Source organism: Loxodonta africana, chromosome 10 (genome assembly GCF_030014295.1).
Source record: "Loxodonta africana isolate mLoxAfr1 chromosome 10, mLoxAfr1.hap2, whole genome shotgun sequence".
In the NCBI taxonomy this organism is placed as follows: domain Eukaryota; kingdom Metazoa; phylum Chordata; class Mammalia; order Proboscidea; family Elephantidae; genus Loxodonta; species Loxodonta africana.
The window spans coordinates 82,737,019-82,754,494 of record NC_087351.1 but is presented as its reverse complement, the minus strand read 5'-3'; the positions used below and the strand labels follow the sequence as shown (position 1 = coordinate 82,754,494).

Genomic DNA, 17,476 nt, shown 5'->3' with positions numbered 1-17,476 from the left:
ACAACAGTATCTAGCACAATGTCCTGCACTTCATATGCTCCAAATACATAAATGTTTGTTTAATGAATAAGGAAAGACATGGATGAGGACTGCCATTCAGGCTAGGTGCCAGATGCCGAAATTTCCCGTTTTCAAAAACTAATGGTTCCCAAGAGACAGAAAAGGCCATATAAATCAGAGACTACATCAGCCTGAGACCAGAAGAACTAGATGGTGCCTGGCTACAACCGATGACTGCCCTGACAGGGAACACAGCAGAGAATCCCTGAAGCAGCAGGAGAGCAGTGGAATGCAGAACTCAAATTCTCATAAAAAGACCAAACTTAATGGTCTGACTGAGACTAGAAGGACCCCGGAGGTCATGGTCCCCAGACCTTCTGTTAGCCCAAGACAGGAACCATTCCCAAAGCCAACTCTTCAGACAGGGATTGGACTGGACTATAAGATAGAAAATGATACTGGTGAGGAGTGAGCTTCTTGGATCAAGTACACATGAGACTATGTGGGCAGCTCCTGTCTGGGAGATGAGAAGGCAGAGGGGATACAGAAGCCAGCTGAATGGACACAGAAATACAGGGTGGAGGGAAGGATTATGCTGTCTCATCAGGGGGAGAGCAACTAGGAGTATATAACAAGGTATATATAAATTTTTGTATGAGAGACTGACTTGATTTGTTAACTTTCACCTAAAGCACAATAAAAATATAAAAAAAAAAAAAACTGATGGTAAATACTTTTGAGCAAACATCAGGACTTTTCCCTGGGAATTCTAAAATACCAGTCACTCTGATGTCTTTGCCCCAGAAGACAGAGTTTCTTTCCAAGGCCTTTAATTTGCACTGATTCTCATTTTCTCTTCCGAAGGCATTTCTTTTTGTCTTTGGTATTCTCCTGCACTCAAGAACCTTGTAGCCTAATAGGATTATGAATGAAGGCGAACACAGGCATGAGGCAAGGCAGTGTATAACTTGAGATAAAGAAAGTCATAACAACCGTACAGAACAGAGTAGAACTGCCCCATTGGGTTTCCAAGGATTGGAACTGCCAACCATTTGGTTAGTAGCTGAGCTCTTAACCACTGTGCCATCAGGATTCCAAAGAAAGTCTAAAATAAATCATAAGACCAATGCAAATTGACATAAGAAGTGTTGTAGTTGTTCTTGATGTCTTCAGCTTTGACAATTTCTCAACAATTTTGCTCTCCCCATACCTATAGAAGACATTGGATTTTTGTGAATCTTTTTTCTCTTCTAAGTATTACCCTAAAAAATAAATACATTTTAAGTACCATTCAGCTATAATCCAAAGAGAATCCAAAACACTTCATCACCCTTCCCCTTTTTTTCTGTGCTTTATTGTACACAGAGATATACTATTTTTCCAGTTGCTATTGAGTTGATTCTGACTCATGGTGACTGCATGTGTGTCAGAGTAGAACTGTGCTCCATAGCCTTTTTTCTGAGGCACTTCTGGGTGGACTCAAGCCACCAACCTTTCGGTTAGCAGCTGAGTGTGTTAACTGTTTGCATCATCCGGGGACTAGGCATTACAGGGGATGCTAAAATGAGTTCAGGTCGCTGGTTGGTGCAGACAGTTTAAACTCGACTGTTAATCAAAAGATTGACAGTTTGAATCCACTCAGTGGCGCTATGAAAGAAAGTCTGGAGATCAACTTCCGTAAGATTACAGCCACTAAAAATCCTATGTAATGCAGTTCTAATCTGAAACACGTGGGGTTACCATGAGTAGGAATTGACTCGATGGCAACAGGAAGAAAAATGAGTTAAAGTTGTAAACCCTGCACTCAAAAACTGTGCAGTCTAATGGGGTTATGAATGAAGGAGAATACAGGAAAGAGACAGGTATATAACTTGAGATAAAGTCTAAAATAAATCATAAGACCGTTGGAAATTGATGTAAGACTTGTCATAGCTGTTCTGGATATCTCCAGTTTTGACAGTAAAAAGAGGCACTAGGAATAGCTGGAGCCCTGGTGGTGCAGGGGTTGAGAACTTGGCTGCTAACCAAAAGGTCAGCAGTTCCAATCTATCAGCCGCTCCTTGGAAGCTCCATGGGGAAGTTCTGCTCTGTCCTATGGGGTAGCTATGAGTCAGATTCAACTCAGCAGCAACGGGCTTGGTTTTTGGGTTTTAACAATAGTTACGGAATGACAATAGGCATCAACCAATACTGTCTTGGACAAGTTGGGATATAAAATCACCCTACTCCTAAGTCTCTTTAGCTTTGTTTAAACTTTTTACTATGGACATTTTTATACCACATGAAGAATTGAGATAATTGTATAATCAATACCAAATATTCCTCATCCAACCTAAACAATTATCAACATATGGTCAACATTATCTTATCTATACCCACACTAACTCCCCACCCCTATATATTGAAAGCAAATCCAAAGCTTTTTCTTGATTCATCAATCACTTTTACCCCACTTGACTTTCTCCCACCTTCCTTACCCAATCCCACCACCATCCTCACCCTTCTTTATATTTTCACTTTCAGCCCTGCAGCTCTGATGGTCCAGTTCCACCAGGACACAGATCCTTAAAGGTCATCCCTGCACACCGAGCAGCTCAGAGGGAGGAGTCACACCACCAGTGCCTCACACCCTGTCCTCTTTTTCTCTGGACAGATGGCTTCATAATGGCAGCTCCATAATGATGGTTGGTGAGGCTGGGGTGTACTTGAGAGTTGCTCTTATGTTGCTCTGGCTTGGGGTCTCTGACCTCTCCCATGCTGGGTCCTACCAACGCCTCAGCTCCCCAGAAGTGGTGATCCCTTTGAAGGTGACCAGCAGGGTTAGAGGCGCAAAACTTCTGGGCTGGCTTTCCTACAGCCTGCACTTTGGGGGCCAGAAATACATTGTCTACATGAAAGTCAAGAAACTCTTAGTTTCCAGACACCTCCCTGTGCTCACTTACACAGACCAACGTGCTCTCCTTGAGGATCAGCCATTTGTCCGGGATGACTGCTATTATCATGGTTATGTGGAGGGGGTCTCTGAGTCCCTGGTTGTTTTTAGTGCTTGTTTGGGGGGCTTTCAAGGAGTGTTACAAATAAATGACCTCACTTATGAAATCGAACCCATAAGGCACTCTACCACATTTGAACACCTGGTTTATAAGATAAACAGCAATGAGACACAATTCCCACCCATGAGATGTGGTTTAACAGAAGAAGAAATAGTACGCCAACGGTTAGAGTATCTAGAAGCTGAGAACTCGACTCTGAAACAAAATTCTATTGATGCCTGGTGGACCCATTCATGGTTTCTGGAGCTGGCTGTGGTAGTAGACAATGACTTCTTCATTTATTCCGAAAGCAATTTCTCAAAGGTGCAGGAGGATGTATTGCTTATTGTCAGTATAGTGGATTCTATTTATCAGCAGTTGGGTACTTATGTGATTTTAATGGGGATTGCTATTTGGAATCAAGAAAATATTTTTCCAATAATAAGCATAGAACAGGTTCTGGAGAATTTCTGTCATTGGAAACAAATCAGTCTTTCCAGGCTGCAACATGATGCTGCACATCTTTTCATAAAATATTCATTTAAAAATGTACTTGGCTTAGCATATGTTGCAGGAATTTGTCATCCTCCTATCGATTGTGGAGTTAATAGTTTCCAAGGAGACCTCTGGTCTCTTTTTGCCCTCACTGTGGCCCATGAGTTAGGTCATACTTTAGGTATGCAGCATGATGAGGAATTCTGTTTGTGTGAGCAAAGGGGTTGCATCATGAATGCTATCAGGATGGTAGCAAAGAGATTCACCAATTGCAGTTATGCTCAGTTTAGGAAGACCACTTTAAACCAAGGATCCTGTCTGCACAATTTTCCAAGACCATGGGAATTCTTTATGCTGAAGCGCTGTGGAAACATTGTGGTCGAAGGAGAAGAAGAGTGTGACTGTGGATCTGTACAGCAGTGTGAACAAGATCCCTGTTGTCTGTCGAACTGCACTCTGAGTCCTGGAGCTGCTTGTGCATTTGGGCTTTGTTGCAAAGACTGCAAGTTCATGCCATCAGGGGAACTCTGTAGACAACAGATCAATGAATGTGATCTTCCAGAGTGGTGCAATGGGACATCCCATCTGTGCCCAGAAGATGAATATGTGCAGGATGGGATGCCCTGTAGTGGCAGTGCGTACTGCTATCAAAAGAGATGTAATAATCATGACAAACAGTGTAGGGAGATCTTTGGCAAAGGCGCAAAGAGTGCATCTCAGAGCTGCTACAAAGAAATCAACTCCAAGGGAAACCGTTTTGGCCATTGTGGTATAAATGGCACAACATACCTGAAATGTAATACCTCTAATATCTTTTGTGGGAGAGTTCAGTGTGAAAACGTGAGAGAAATTCCCCACCTGAGTGAGCATTCTGCTTTGCAGCACACTCTCATCAATGGTGTCTCCTGCTGGAGTATTGACTATCATTTAGGGATGGATGTATCTGATGTTGGAGAAGTGAAAGATGGCACAGTGTGTGGTCCAGGAAATATCTGTATACACAAAAGGTGTGTCAGTCTGTCTCTCCTGTCACAAATCTGCCTCCCTGAGACCTGCAACAGGAAGGGGGTCTGCAATAATAAACATCACTGCCACTGTGGCTATGGGTGGTCCCCTCCCTACTGCCTGCACAGAGGCTACGGGGGTAGTGTTGACAGTGGTCCAGCATCTGCAAAGAGAAGAGTTTTCTTGCCGCTAACTGTGATTCTTACTTTGTCTGCTTTCTTTTTACTGTTAGCTGTTGGGCTTCACAAGTATCTTCAAAAACGTTCTGGTCCCAAGGAAACAGACTAAGGTTCACTCTTCAGGTTAAGAAAATGTCTCTTATTTAATACCCCATGCATTATTAAGTTTTAGTCTCTTGGCAATAGAAATGTTAGCACATTGCTGGGAGACAGTTTACAGGAAAGCATAGAAATCTTTCCTTCTTTGTGTCAAAATCATTGCCATCAAGCAAAGGTAATTTCCACAATGTTCCTATCTACTGTTCATTGTTTTAAACAGCAAATAAAGCTCCAGTTTTTGCCCTCAGTTAGTCTCTTTGTGTTTCTTGATCACAGATAAGACTCATGGGAAATGCAGGAGACAGACATCAGAGGATCCATGAGATGAACTTTGCCTTTCTACTGCTGTTTACTAATTTGGGAAAATTACGTAAGTTTTCTGACAGCCTACTTCAAAATCTGAAGGGATGATGATAATGATACCTGTCCCACTCAACTCCTTGGGTTTATCTGGTAATCAAAAGAGAGAAAGGAATGAATTCTTATTAAATCTAAAACTAATTATTTGTTTAATAAAACCTCCTGATTGTGTTCCCTGTGTGCTTCCTAGCCAAATTTGTCTGTTCTAACTTTATGCCTTAATTTGGGAGTTAGCTATCCTCTTAGAGTATTTGCTTGGAATACGAGAATATAAGCTCCATGAGGACATGGTTGTTTTTGTCTATTTTGTTCATTTTTATCCCCAATACCTACAACAGTACCCAACACATGGTAAATATTTGAATAATGTAGTCCCAAACTTATGACATACTCAAGTTATGATGAGTCACACAACTGTCCTTTTTTTTGTACACCTTATTATTAGTACATCTTGGGAGGAAGGTATGGGAAAATCCATGCAGAGTGTATGGGCAAAAATGCTGAGTTAGGTGAACATGCCCCAAGCATTTGATCAGGATAATATGATGGAAGAAATCTGTGGAAAAATCATCCATATGACAAGAATGCTGAATTTAGAACTTGCTATTTTTTGTCTCGAATGTGGAAACCCTGGTGGTATAGTGGTTAAGTGCTACAGGTGTTAACCAAAAGGTTGGCAGTTCGAATCCACCAGGTGCTCCTTGGAAACCCTGGGGAAGTTCTACTCTGTACTATAGGGTCACTATGAGTCAGAATCAACTCAATGGCAATGGGTTTGGTTGTTTTTTTTTTTTTAATCTCTGTTGTAGAACAGCTCACAGACCATGAAGAAGGGGAATTGACAGATCAGAACTTAATGGATTTTGAAGAAGAAAAAAATGTTGGGGAAGAAATAATGAGGAAGAGGAAGGAGAGAAGTTGTCAAAAAAATTTATAGTGAAAGGATTAGCTGGAGTTTTTTTTTTTTTTTTCATAAACTAAATCAGAGGCTTCAGTTGCTTGAAAACATGGACCCAAACGATGATCACTTTGCTAAAGTCCATAGGCAGATTCAGGAAGCAGCAAGGTGTTACCGCAAAATATATGAAGAAAAAAAGAAAAGGACCATACAGACATCTCTCACTAATTTTCTGACTAGAAACGCTATCCTCATTTCCAGGGATAATCCAGATGATTCAGAACCTTCCGCAAGTGGAGTTATTACTGCAACTGACAAAATGCCAAGATCATCCAATTCTTCTCCAATCATTGGAGTGAATTTTTATGATTTGTGTATTTTTTATTTACGTATGTATTAAAATATATCTGTAAATTTATATGTAATGTTTCCAACTCCCAAAGACAAAGATTGGGTTTATAAAGATACTGATAATAAAAGGTAATGAAAACTAAAAATATATATATTTGACTTACATCATAACGGACTTAATGATGGAGTCGTGGGAACGGAAACCTGTCATAAGTTGGGGACTACTTGTAATAAATTTGAATGAAATATTGAACTCATGAATAGTAATTAGGAAAACTAAAAATAATACTTTGGTCATCTTTTTAAAATCACTGGAAGTCTTGCTCAAAATCCAACTTTGAATATTTAAAATATGTGTATTTAAAATGCTTTTTGCCCCTGCTGCACTTCACCAGCCTCTTTGACCTCACTTTGTCTTCTCAGTCCATTCTGAGTGTTTTTGGAAAGCCTTTCTCTTAAAAACACAGATCTAATCAGATACTGTTGGTATATGTTTGGTCCAAATAACTTCTGAATGGCAGTCTTTGTAAATTGAGACAAATGACTTTATTTTTTCACTCTTTTTTAAAATTGTACTTTAGGTGAAGGTTTACAGAACTAGTTTCTCATTAAACAGTTAGTACATATATCGTTTTATGACATTGGTTAACAACCCCATGACATGTCAACACTCTCCCTTCTCAACCTTGGTTCCCTATTACCAGCTTTCCTGTCCCCTCTTGCCTTCTAGTCCTTGTCCCAGGGCTGGTATACCCCTTTAGTCTTGTTCTTGTGTTATGGGCCTGTCCAGTCTTTGGCTGAAGGGTGAACCTTAGGAATGACCTCATTACTGAGTTGAAAGGGTATCCGGGGGCCATACTCTCAGGGTTTCTCCAGTCTCTGTCAGGCCAGCAAGTCTGATCTTTCTTTTTGAGTTAGAATTTTGTTCTACATTTTTCTCCAGCTCTGCCTGGGACCCTCTATTGTGATCCCTGTCAGAGCAGTCAGAGGTGGTAGCCGGGCACCCTCAAGTTGTACTGAACTCAGTCTGGTGGAGGCTGTGGTAGTTGTGGTCCATTTAGTCCTTTGGACTAATTTTTCCCTTGTGCCTTTGGTTTTCTTCATTCTCCCTTGCTCCCGAAGGGGTGAGACCAGTGGAGTATCCTAGATTGCCCCTCACAGGCTTTTAAAACCCCAGACGCTACTCAGCAAAGTAGAATGTAGAACATTATCTTCATAAACTATGTTATGCCGGTTGAGCTAGATGTTCCCCCGAGACCATGGTCCCCACAGCCTTTAGCCCAGCAATTCGGTCCCTCGGGGAGTTTGGATATGTCAGATGACCCTTTTGATGGCATTTTTCATTATGCTTTGCCAACTTTTGCATCCTCTGGCTATTTTCTGTTTTGTGTATTCTTGGTTGTGTCATCCCTCTGTACATTTGGACATGCAATTCACATTCCCAAAATGCTGTTTACCGCCTTACTTTGACCTGGCCAGCTCCTAGTTTTCTCTCAATAGAGGTTAAATATCACATCTTTGGAAAAGCATTTCCTAATGAAATGTTAGGTGTTCCACTTGTGTGCTCCAGTCACTTTGTACAAGCGCTATAGTTTGGTGCACTCTAGGAATAAACAAAGAGAGATTCTAACAACGTACCAGCCAGGGACAGAAAGAAGAAAACGGTATTTAGTGGAGCCATAGAAACAGGGACAAGGTAACCAAGAAGTCAGTCTGATTAAACTTGGCTATGGAAGATGAATTACAAAGAAAAAGATACACGTTTTAAGTGTGTATGTCCACATGATGAAAACAGAGAAGGCACTCCAATTTATTCATTTTCTGTTGAAAGAGTTTAATTTTTTAAAATTTGATTATTCAAATTTATCCAATATGCTATATTTTTTGAGTTTTGTATTATTGCTTGAAATTATGTTTGAAGAATCTATTTGTCATTTTCTGCGATTCTGTTGGTTTCAGCTTTTATGCTTAAATCTGGGATTTATTTGCTATAAAGAACATAACACATATATCTTTTCAAATGGCTAGTGTTTTAGTCATCTAGTGCTGCCATAACAGAAATATCACAAGTGGATGGTTTTAGCAAAGAGAAATGTATTCTCTCACAGTCCAGTAGGCTACAAGTCTGAATTCAGGGCATCAGCTCCAGGGGAAGTCTTCCTCTTCTCCGTTGGCTCTGGTGGAAGGCCCTTGTCATCAATCTTCCCCTGGTCTAGGAGTTTCTTAGCACAGGAACCTTGGGTCCAAAGGACACACTCTGCTCCCAGCACTGCTTTCATGGTGGTATGAGGCTCCCCTGTTTCTGTTTGCTTCTCTCTTTTATATCTCAAAAGAGATTGGCTTAAGATATGATCTAATCTTATAGATCACATCAACATAATTGCCACTAATCTATCTAATTAACATCATACTAATAGGATTTACAACACATAAGAAAATCACAGCATATGACAAAATGGTAGATAATCACACAATACTGGGAATGGTGGCCTAGCTAAGGTGACAGATTTTGGTAGGGGGGACACAATTCAATCCATGACATTCTACCCTTTGGCACCCCAAAATTCATGTCCTTGCCACATGTAGAACATACTCACCCCATCATATCATAGTAAAAGTCTTAATTCAACTCCAAGTCCAAAATCCAAAAATTCCTTTTCATCTGTGAAATCTAGAATATAACTTATCTGTTTCCAAAGTACAGTGGTGGAACAGGCACAAGCTAGACATTTCCATTACAAATGGGAGAAATTGGAGGGAAAGAAGGCATAACAGGCACCAGGCAAGTCAGCAGCACACATTACATTCACCCTCAAGGCTTGAAAATAATCCTCTGTTCTCTGAGACCACTTATACAATGGCCCTGCACTCCAGACCCTGGGTATTGGCCATACTGTCTGGATTCTGAGCGGAGGCCCCTTGGCCCTGGGCTTCAGCTCCAACTTTCAGGCCCACTGGAACAGCAAAACTGCTCCCTCGGCTTTAGGCGCACCATTCTCTTACTCCATCTGAGTGGAGACTCCACCCTTAGAAATACCAGAGGCCATGGCTCCACCCTTTAAGACCCCAGAGGTCATGGCCATACCCTTTGGGACAGAGGCAGCTCGGCTTCCTGTGTTCCTTCTCTTCTCAGTTTCTGTTTCCTGGTTTCTTGGCTTCTCAGCCCGAGTCTGTCCTGTGGGGCCAAGTGTTTCAAAGCTCTGTGGCTCCACCCGTAAGTGCCTGGAGGCACCCCACTCCACCTGTAAACTTCGGCTGGAAGGTACTCAGCTCTCTTCCTCCGTGGGGTAGGCAAGCCTAGCTCCACTGATAAGTGCTGAGAGGCACCCCACTCCACCAGGAAGCCTTCTGTGCACAGGCACTCAGCTCTCTCACTCTGTGGGTTGGCTCCAGTGCCATCTTGCACTGGTCTCCTGGTTCTTCCGTTGCCAGTTCTCTGCTGCTGCCAGTTCTGCTTACCAAAAGCAGCCCACTAGGCACTCACAGTCCATATTTTAGGTATATGTTAGAGCAGTACCCCACTCTTTTGGTACCAAATTCTGTCTTAGTCATCTAGTGCTGCTATAACAGAAATACAAGCGGATGGCTTTAACAAACAAGTTTATTCTCTCGCAGTCTAGTAGGCTAGAAGTCCAAATTCAGAGTGTCAGCTCCAGGGGAAGGTTTTCTCCGTTGGCTCTGGAGGAAAGTCCTTGTCATCAATCTTCCCCTGGCCTAGGAGATTCTCCTTGCAGGACCCCTGGGTCCAAAGGACAAACTCTGCTTCCAGTGCTGCTTTCTTGGTGGTACGAGGTCCCCAGCTCTCTCCTCACTTCCCTTTCCTTTTATCTCTTGTAAGATAAAAGGTGATGCAGGCCCCACCCCAGGGAAATTCCCTTTACATTGGATCAGGGATGTGACCTCAGCAAGGGTGTTACATCCCACTCTAATCCTCTTTAACATAATCTAATCTTGCCTCATTAACTACAGGCAGAGATTAGGATTTACAACACATAGGAAAATTATATCAATCACAAAATGAAGGACAACAACACAATACTGGGAATCATGGCCTAATAAGTTGACACATATTTTTAGGGAACAAAATTCAATCCATGACAGCTAGGTAGTTGTTCTAACATAATTTATTGAGAAAACCATTTTTCCCCTATTTTACTGGTAAATTGAGACTTTGTATTGCATTTTAAAGTTGCTGTTAGGTGCCATTAAGGTGCTTTCGACTTACAGCAACTCTATGCACAGCAGAAAGAAATACTGCCTAGTCATGTGCCATCCTCACAATTGTTGCTATGTTTGAGCCCATTGTTGCAGCCACTGTATCAATCCATCTCATCTAGGGTCTTCCTCTTTTTCACTGACCCTCTACTTTACCAAGCGTGATGTCCTTCTCCAGGGATTGGTTCCTTCTAATAACATGTTCAGAGTAAGCCAGACAAAGTCTCACCATCCTTGCTTCTGAGCAGCATGCTGGCTGTACTTCTTCCAAGACAGATTTGTTCGTTCTCCTGGTAGTCCACAGTATATTCGGTATTCTTCACCAACACCATAATTCAAAGGCATCAATTCTTCTTAAGTCTTCCTTATTCATATGCTTTCGCATGCATATGAGGCGACTGAAAATACCATGACTTGGGTCAGGCACACCTTATTCTCAAAGTGACATCTTTGCTTTTTAACACCTTAAGGAGTTTTTATGCAGCAGATTTGCCCGGTGCAATACATTGTTTGATTTCTTGACTGCTGCTTCCATGGGCGTTGATTACGGACCCAAGTAAAATGAAATGCTTGACAACTTCAGTATTTTTGTCTGTTTATCATGATGTTGCTTATTGGCCCAGTTGTGAGGATTTTTGTTTTCTTTATGTTGAGGTGTAATCCATACTGAAGACTATATCTTCAACAGTTAAGTTCTTCAAGGCCTCTTCACTTTCACAAGCAAGGTTGAATCATCTGTATATCGCAGGTTGTTAATGAGTCTTTGTCTGATCCTGATGCCACATTCTTCATAGGTTAATGATTTCTCTCCCTCATACATAAGAGTAGATTTGCATGCAGGTTTTTTTTTTTTTTTATCAATGCAGCGCTTTAATCTTTGAATTTTATATCTGGGAGCTTCACTGAGATACTGCATAACAAAAATGTGTGGCCTGAGCGTGTATTTTGGCAGTCCCATATCACTTGAGCCCCTGGCTCTCTTTGATTCCTCCTCTAAGTTCCAAATTTGGTAAAAAGCAAGCTCTTTGGCGCCTGCCTGCTAATACAATTTCCAATACAATTTGGCGCCTGCCTGCTAATACAATTTTCCAATACAATTCTTTAAAATAATATCTTTTTTATCATTGTAAAAATATAGATAACATAAATTTGCCATTTCAACATTTCTCATGTAAAATTCAGTGAGACCAATTACATCAATCAAGTTGTGCAAACATCATCAACATTCATTGCCAAGTTTTCTATCCCAATAAACAAAAACACAAACTCAGTGCTACCCAAATAATGACCTTCCCTTTTCCCATCCTCCTACTCTTGTTTGTCCACTACTATTTGGTAACATCAGTGTAGGATCCTATTTTTAATTTCATGGTCTTAACTATTTCGAGGTTTCTGTGGGATGGCAGATGATCTGTTCTCTGTTCAATGGCAAACAATAGGGAACTTGGTTTTTTAGTGTTGTCTGTTTTTTTTTTTTTTTTGTCTTTAGGATTCTGTTGTTTCCTGATATCTGAGACTACATGTTTAATAAGTTTATTAGAGTTTGGCTATCCACTTGTAACCGAACACCACCTGGGTTCTTGTCTTATTAGCTGATTGAAATAAGATGGGCACTGATTGCAACAGAAACAGAAAGTGGCAAGTTTATTGTCTACGCATACAAGGAGCGGGTGGGGTCTAGTGATCTTAAGGCCACGTGCTCACTGACTAAGGGGGCTGGGGAGCTTTTTGTTTCCAATGGCCTCAGGGGGTTGGGTTTGGTACCCAGAATTTTCTGCCTTTGGCCCTCCCATGCCTATATTGGGGCGGGGGGTCAGTTGAAGGATGTGATTTCAATCTGTGCATGCTTCAAGGTGTAACTAGGGCTAGTCAGTGGACGGAGCCACTACCTGCTGCGACTTTCTGCTCAAAACAAGCTTGTGGTTAGCAAGACAAAGAGAGGGGGGAAGAGGTGTTGATTGGGGTTTTCAATATGGCTGAGCAGCCTGTTTCAATCCCCCCTTTTTGTTGTAGGTTTCTCTATCTTGGGAAACAGGGCGCCGTGTCTCTCTAGCTGCTTCTTGCTGGATGGGGGCGTAGAGGCCTAAGGGCTAGAAAAGTGGAGCTTTTGTGTTCTCTGAGTTAAACTGTTTTATCTCTCTTGTATCTATAAAAAAATAGTGGCCCTTTATTAGGCTGTTGTCTCTCTTCTTGATAGGGGGATGGGTCGAAATTTCCAGGCAACCGTCATTTGGAGTTGGAACTTTTGAATCACTTGAAATGACTCTACCCTTCAGGGGAGAAGGCATCGACTCATTAAGGCATACACCAAGAAACATAAGCTTATCTAGAGAGAGGAACAACACAAGCAAAGGTTAAAATAGAAATTGGTAAAATGGCTAGTGCAAAAACAATTCTTAATACTTTTATAGTACTTATTTTTATGATACTTATTTACCGGTCTTTGTTTCATCTCTTGAGTAGCCACGTAAGTCTTTTCACTAGCTCGCATTTTTTTAAAAAAGGCAAAAGTGGGAAGTAGACAAGCATGTTGTTAGAGTCATGTCTTTTCAAGTCTTAAGAATATTAAAAAAAAAAAAAACAGGGTATAAAATGAGCAAAGCCATTGAAAGCTTCACCTTTTCACAAATTGGCTAGAACCTGTGATCTTATATTCTGAATTGTCTTTTTTAATGATCATTGGCACAGGTTTCAGTAACGACAGTCAGGAGGGTCTTCGTTGGTCCAACAAATTTCTATTTACTAGGTGTTAATAGATGAGTGGAAAGTCTTTTGTGTTCTGGCTTATGTGAAAGTTTCCCTACAAGACTTTTTCTGAGATGATTCTATCTATTGTCTTTATACCTCAGGACCCAGTTGATGTGTCCTTGTGAGTCCAGCTCTAGCTGGGTCACATTCTCTATGCTCAAGGACAGGTAATAATGACTCTAATATTATTTCTTAAATCATTTCTTCTTTTTGGTCAGAGACTGGAGATACCACATCAATGATCAATACGTGGACTTGGTCAAGCTCCTAGATGGCAACCATGGCAGGTTCTTTAAACTCACGGTGCTGGTTTTCCACTGGATACCGTCTGGTTTTTCACCAGGTTCTTAAGAGCAAAGTTCTTATTAATTGTATTGTTGAAGTGAGCAGACTCAATGTACACCAACATTTTAGCCCTAGGCCTTCTTTTGTCTTTTAGGTGTGTAAGACAATAGGACAAATTTTTATTATGCCTAATATTACCAGGATGTAGATTAAGAACATTACTTGTAGTAGTACAAATAAATCTGGTGTTTGTAAGGGTGTTACAGTATGTGACTAAGTAGCTTGCTATCCAGTGTTATGTATATCCTGTTCTATTTCTCCTGTGTTATTTATCTAAAAGTAACAAGAGGTATTTGCTACAGCATACATTACACTTTCTTGGACCAATAAATAAAAATTTAAGGCTATTTTGTTATCTCATGTCACCTTGGCTTAATGAGGTAGAGATCACTGTTGTGTTTTTATGTCACTAACAATCACTATGTCTGTTATTTGTCACATACTGATTGATAAACTTCTTAAAAAGATTTCTCCAATTCTAATATACCGTAAGTAGGAATTAAATTTGCCAACCATACCTTGAGTGTTGGACCAATCGGCTTTCTTCTGACTCTCGTTTTACAAAGGATAACAAATTAACATTACCTTTCTAGTATTTACTACGAATATCTAAAGATAATTTTTAAAGTTCTCAAAGTGTATTCATTGCCCAGATTAACTAGGAATCTAAATAAGAAATTGTCTATGTAAATTCACTATTAGTTGGAAACGGATCATCTAAATTTGTTTCGTTGGATCTACCACACAAAAACATATCATTTATAAAGCACACAAAGTTTGTCTAGAGAAAACAGAAGGCATAGAAAAATTTATATATGACAAACAAGTTTCTATTAAAGAATACGTGATTAGCAAGATAATACAGGATGGACTTCTGTTGGAGCTCTCTAGTTAATCTGTCTAAAACATATTAAGTGTTTTCCCTGAGGGCAAGCTGTGTCTTATTGGTTTACTTATTAAGTCATGGGTCACTTTCTCAAAAAGGAAGTGGAATTTAAGACAAAATGGAGTCTAGTTATGAGGTTGATCTCTGAGATCCTGATTTCTTTAAGTTACATAATTTTCTATATAGCAAGAGGGTAAGAGTTTGATTACAAGCATTAGACAGGTATTTTATACAACATTGTCTTGAAAACTTATTAAACCAATTACTGATTTACCTTAAATATAACTCTATTTGCTGATCTTTGGAGTCAGTTTCTCAAAACAGACTGAATTCTTCAAAAAAAAAAAAAAAGCACAATACCCAGAGCAAAATGGTCTTGTTAGTTTTCTGGACAATTATTTGACTACTAGGGGCTTTAGGAATCAGTTTTTTCCTTAAAGCTCAAGGTTTAAAAGGACAACCAGAGGCAATGGCCTGTGTAGGTTGTCCCAACCTCTATGAAAGTCAGCAATCTGGATTTTAGGAAAATTATATACAGTCTTTCACGGTTCCCTCTTTGGATCAGGATCTTGTAATAGAAGCTTTAATTAAAAAGGTTTAATAAATGGTAATTGGACACTATCTGGTTTTTAAGATCTCAGGTACCATACAATAAATCAGGAGGTAGACTAGAAACACTAACACTAGGACAATTGTCTGAAATAATCAATGAAGCCATGACTCTAAGGTCTTTGAACCAAGGAAACAAATCTCATGAGGTGTTTGTTTACACATAAGTAGCATCAGTAGCTGTTTTTCATGTGTCTCAGTAACAACTACATTCTCTCAAACCTAAGATTGTGTATTAATATAAACACAGCAACATTTACCTATTAAGGAACAAACTATTCTTTCAGAGAATAGAAAATCTGATGTTATTCTAATTTGTAAAATCATAGCTCAAATTTTAGACACTTTTCTGGTTATGATATTTACAACTTCGCTAAGTTTACCAAAAGGAACTTCTAATTCAAGAGTTAAAATAATTAAACCCATTAGGTAGATAATTTAGGAGAAAAGAGGAAAATGATTTCTTATATTTAGAATGTAGGACTTTAAGGCATTATTTCCAGAAAGAAAGACTTTAAAATATCAGAAATATTTTTACATAAAACCCATAGTTTATCATTTCGTTTACTCAGTCTTATGTAGTTAACTTCTGTTGCAGGTGATTCTGGATCGACTGCAGTTTGCAAAACCATCAGCTTCTGTATAGAGTTCTGGAAATCTTGACTGAGTCTAGTCACAGTCTTTTTTTTTACAAGTTCAATACAGTCCATATTTTTTGTTGAGATATTCTGGTCAAATGTTTTGAGAAAATCGGCAAAGTAAAAATTTATCTGTAGATGACAAAACTTATTATGGCCATGATTAATTTATAAGCATAACTCTTAATAGTCAAAGACCTGATAGAAATTAATTACAAGCATAATGTAAAGGCCAAGTAAAATCAGTTAAAAAAAAAGAAAAAACCTTAGATAAAATTATTTTGAAATATACTCACTAATAAACATATTTTTAAAGAACTTCAGATATAACACATAATAATCTTGACACATAAAACCGTATAGTTAGTATATACTAAGAATATACCAAGATTATCAAGTCTCTAAATACCTGAATAGTAATAAAAAAAAAATTAACTTCATAGGTAAATGATTTGAATTCTCCAGTAAAACTATTGGCTTTGTTGATGTTAGATTCAAAAAGTAAAGTTTGAACCAAGTTAGCAATAAAGAAATAATAAAATTATGACATAATATTATGCATTTGTTGTCTAGTATTAGGCAAAAACGTAAGAGGAAATACTAACATATAAATTTTAACCCAAAGGTTAACAACAGGTTCCATGTATTTTATAACATGTTAAATAAACCTTTTCAGCACTTTTATAAAAATTTTGTGGCTTTCTATGAAGTTTCAAACTTGTCAAGAGTTTATCATAAGTTACTATGAAACAATACTTGTTATTTCACCAAAGATCTCAAAATAAAAACCTTAGCTTTTTTTCTTCTTAAAGCCATGCGGCTTGGTTTCTGACTGAGGTATCTTATTCTAATGAGACCAAACCTTTGTTTTAGTGGCAGGTTACATTAATAAATTAACTCTTTAACTCAGAAATGAAAGAAAATTTTGTTATTTTAACAGCAAGAAACCTAATTCTTTGTTTTATGTGCTATAAAAACTCTTAAAAATCTCATAAATTAAACCATTAAGCTTCAGTCAGATAAACCTTTTGACCATATCAAATAAATTTCTTTTTAATAAACTTCTTAAAAGTTGTCTTTGTTGTATATCTCTTATAGTACAAAAAAAAAAAAAACCAAACCCAGTGCGGCCGAGTCGATTCCAACTCATAGCAACCCTGTAGGACAGAGTAGAACTGCCCCAGAGAGTTTCCAAGGGGCACCTGGCAGATTTGAACTGCCCACCCTTTGGTTAGCAGCCGTAGCACTTAACCAGTATGCCACCAGGGTTTCCATCTCTTATAGTGAAAAATGGCAAAAATGAACTCACGTATGAGCTGACCCAAATATACACACACATATATCCTTTCTCTTGTGGTATAAAAAGCAAAAGTATATAAGCTTAAGGTACGACAAACATCTATTAATTCAACATCAATAAGTTACTTAAAAGGTCTTAGAAATTATTTTAAGCCTGTAAACCATAAAACATAACAAATTGAAATAAAGTTGCTTTAAATATTCCAAGTTTTCATTTAACTTTTACTATTTCCCATATGTATATATATATTTTTTCCAATCTAATTTTAGCCCTTAAAGATTTCATCAACTGGCTTTGGAAATCACAAAGTCTTTGC

General features: G+C 39.0%; 2 protein-coding genes across 5 annotated transcripts in view; both read left to right on the top strand.

Annotated features, from left to right (window-relative positions):
* Positions 1–2,638, top strand: part of MED6 (mediator complex subunit 6) — a 115,561-nt gene extending 112,923 nt beyond the window's left edge. For all 4 annotated transcript variants that reach the window (XM_064292656.1, XM_003408741.4, XM_064292654.1 and 1 more), the window contains one exon: positions 2,524–2,638. In XM_064292656.1, coding sequence (XP_064148726.1) covers positions 2,524–2,569 — 46 coding nt within the window. In that variant the 3' untranslated portion in view covers positions 2,570–2,638. The remainder of the gene's footprint in view (positions 1–2,523) is intronic.
* A 61-nt stretch (positions 2,639–2,699) lies between these two features.
* Positions 2,700–5,064, top strand: ADAM21 (ADAM metallopeptidase domain 21). Its single transcript, XM_010588710.3, has one exon. It carries the CDS (start codon positions 2,721–2,723, stop codon positions 4,818–4,820), a length of 2,100 nt encoding a protein of 699 aa, XP_010587012.2. The 5' UTR covers positions 2,700–2,720; the 3' UTR covers positions 4,821–5,064.
* Positions 5,065–17,476: the final 12,412 nt, after the last annotated feature.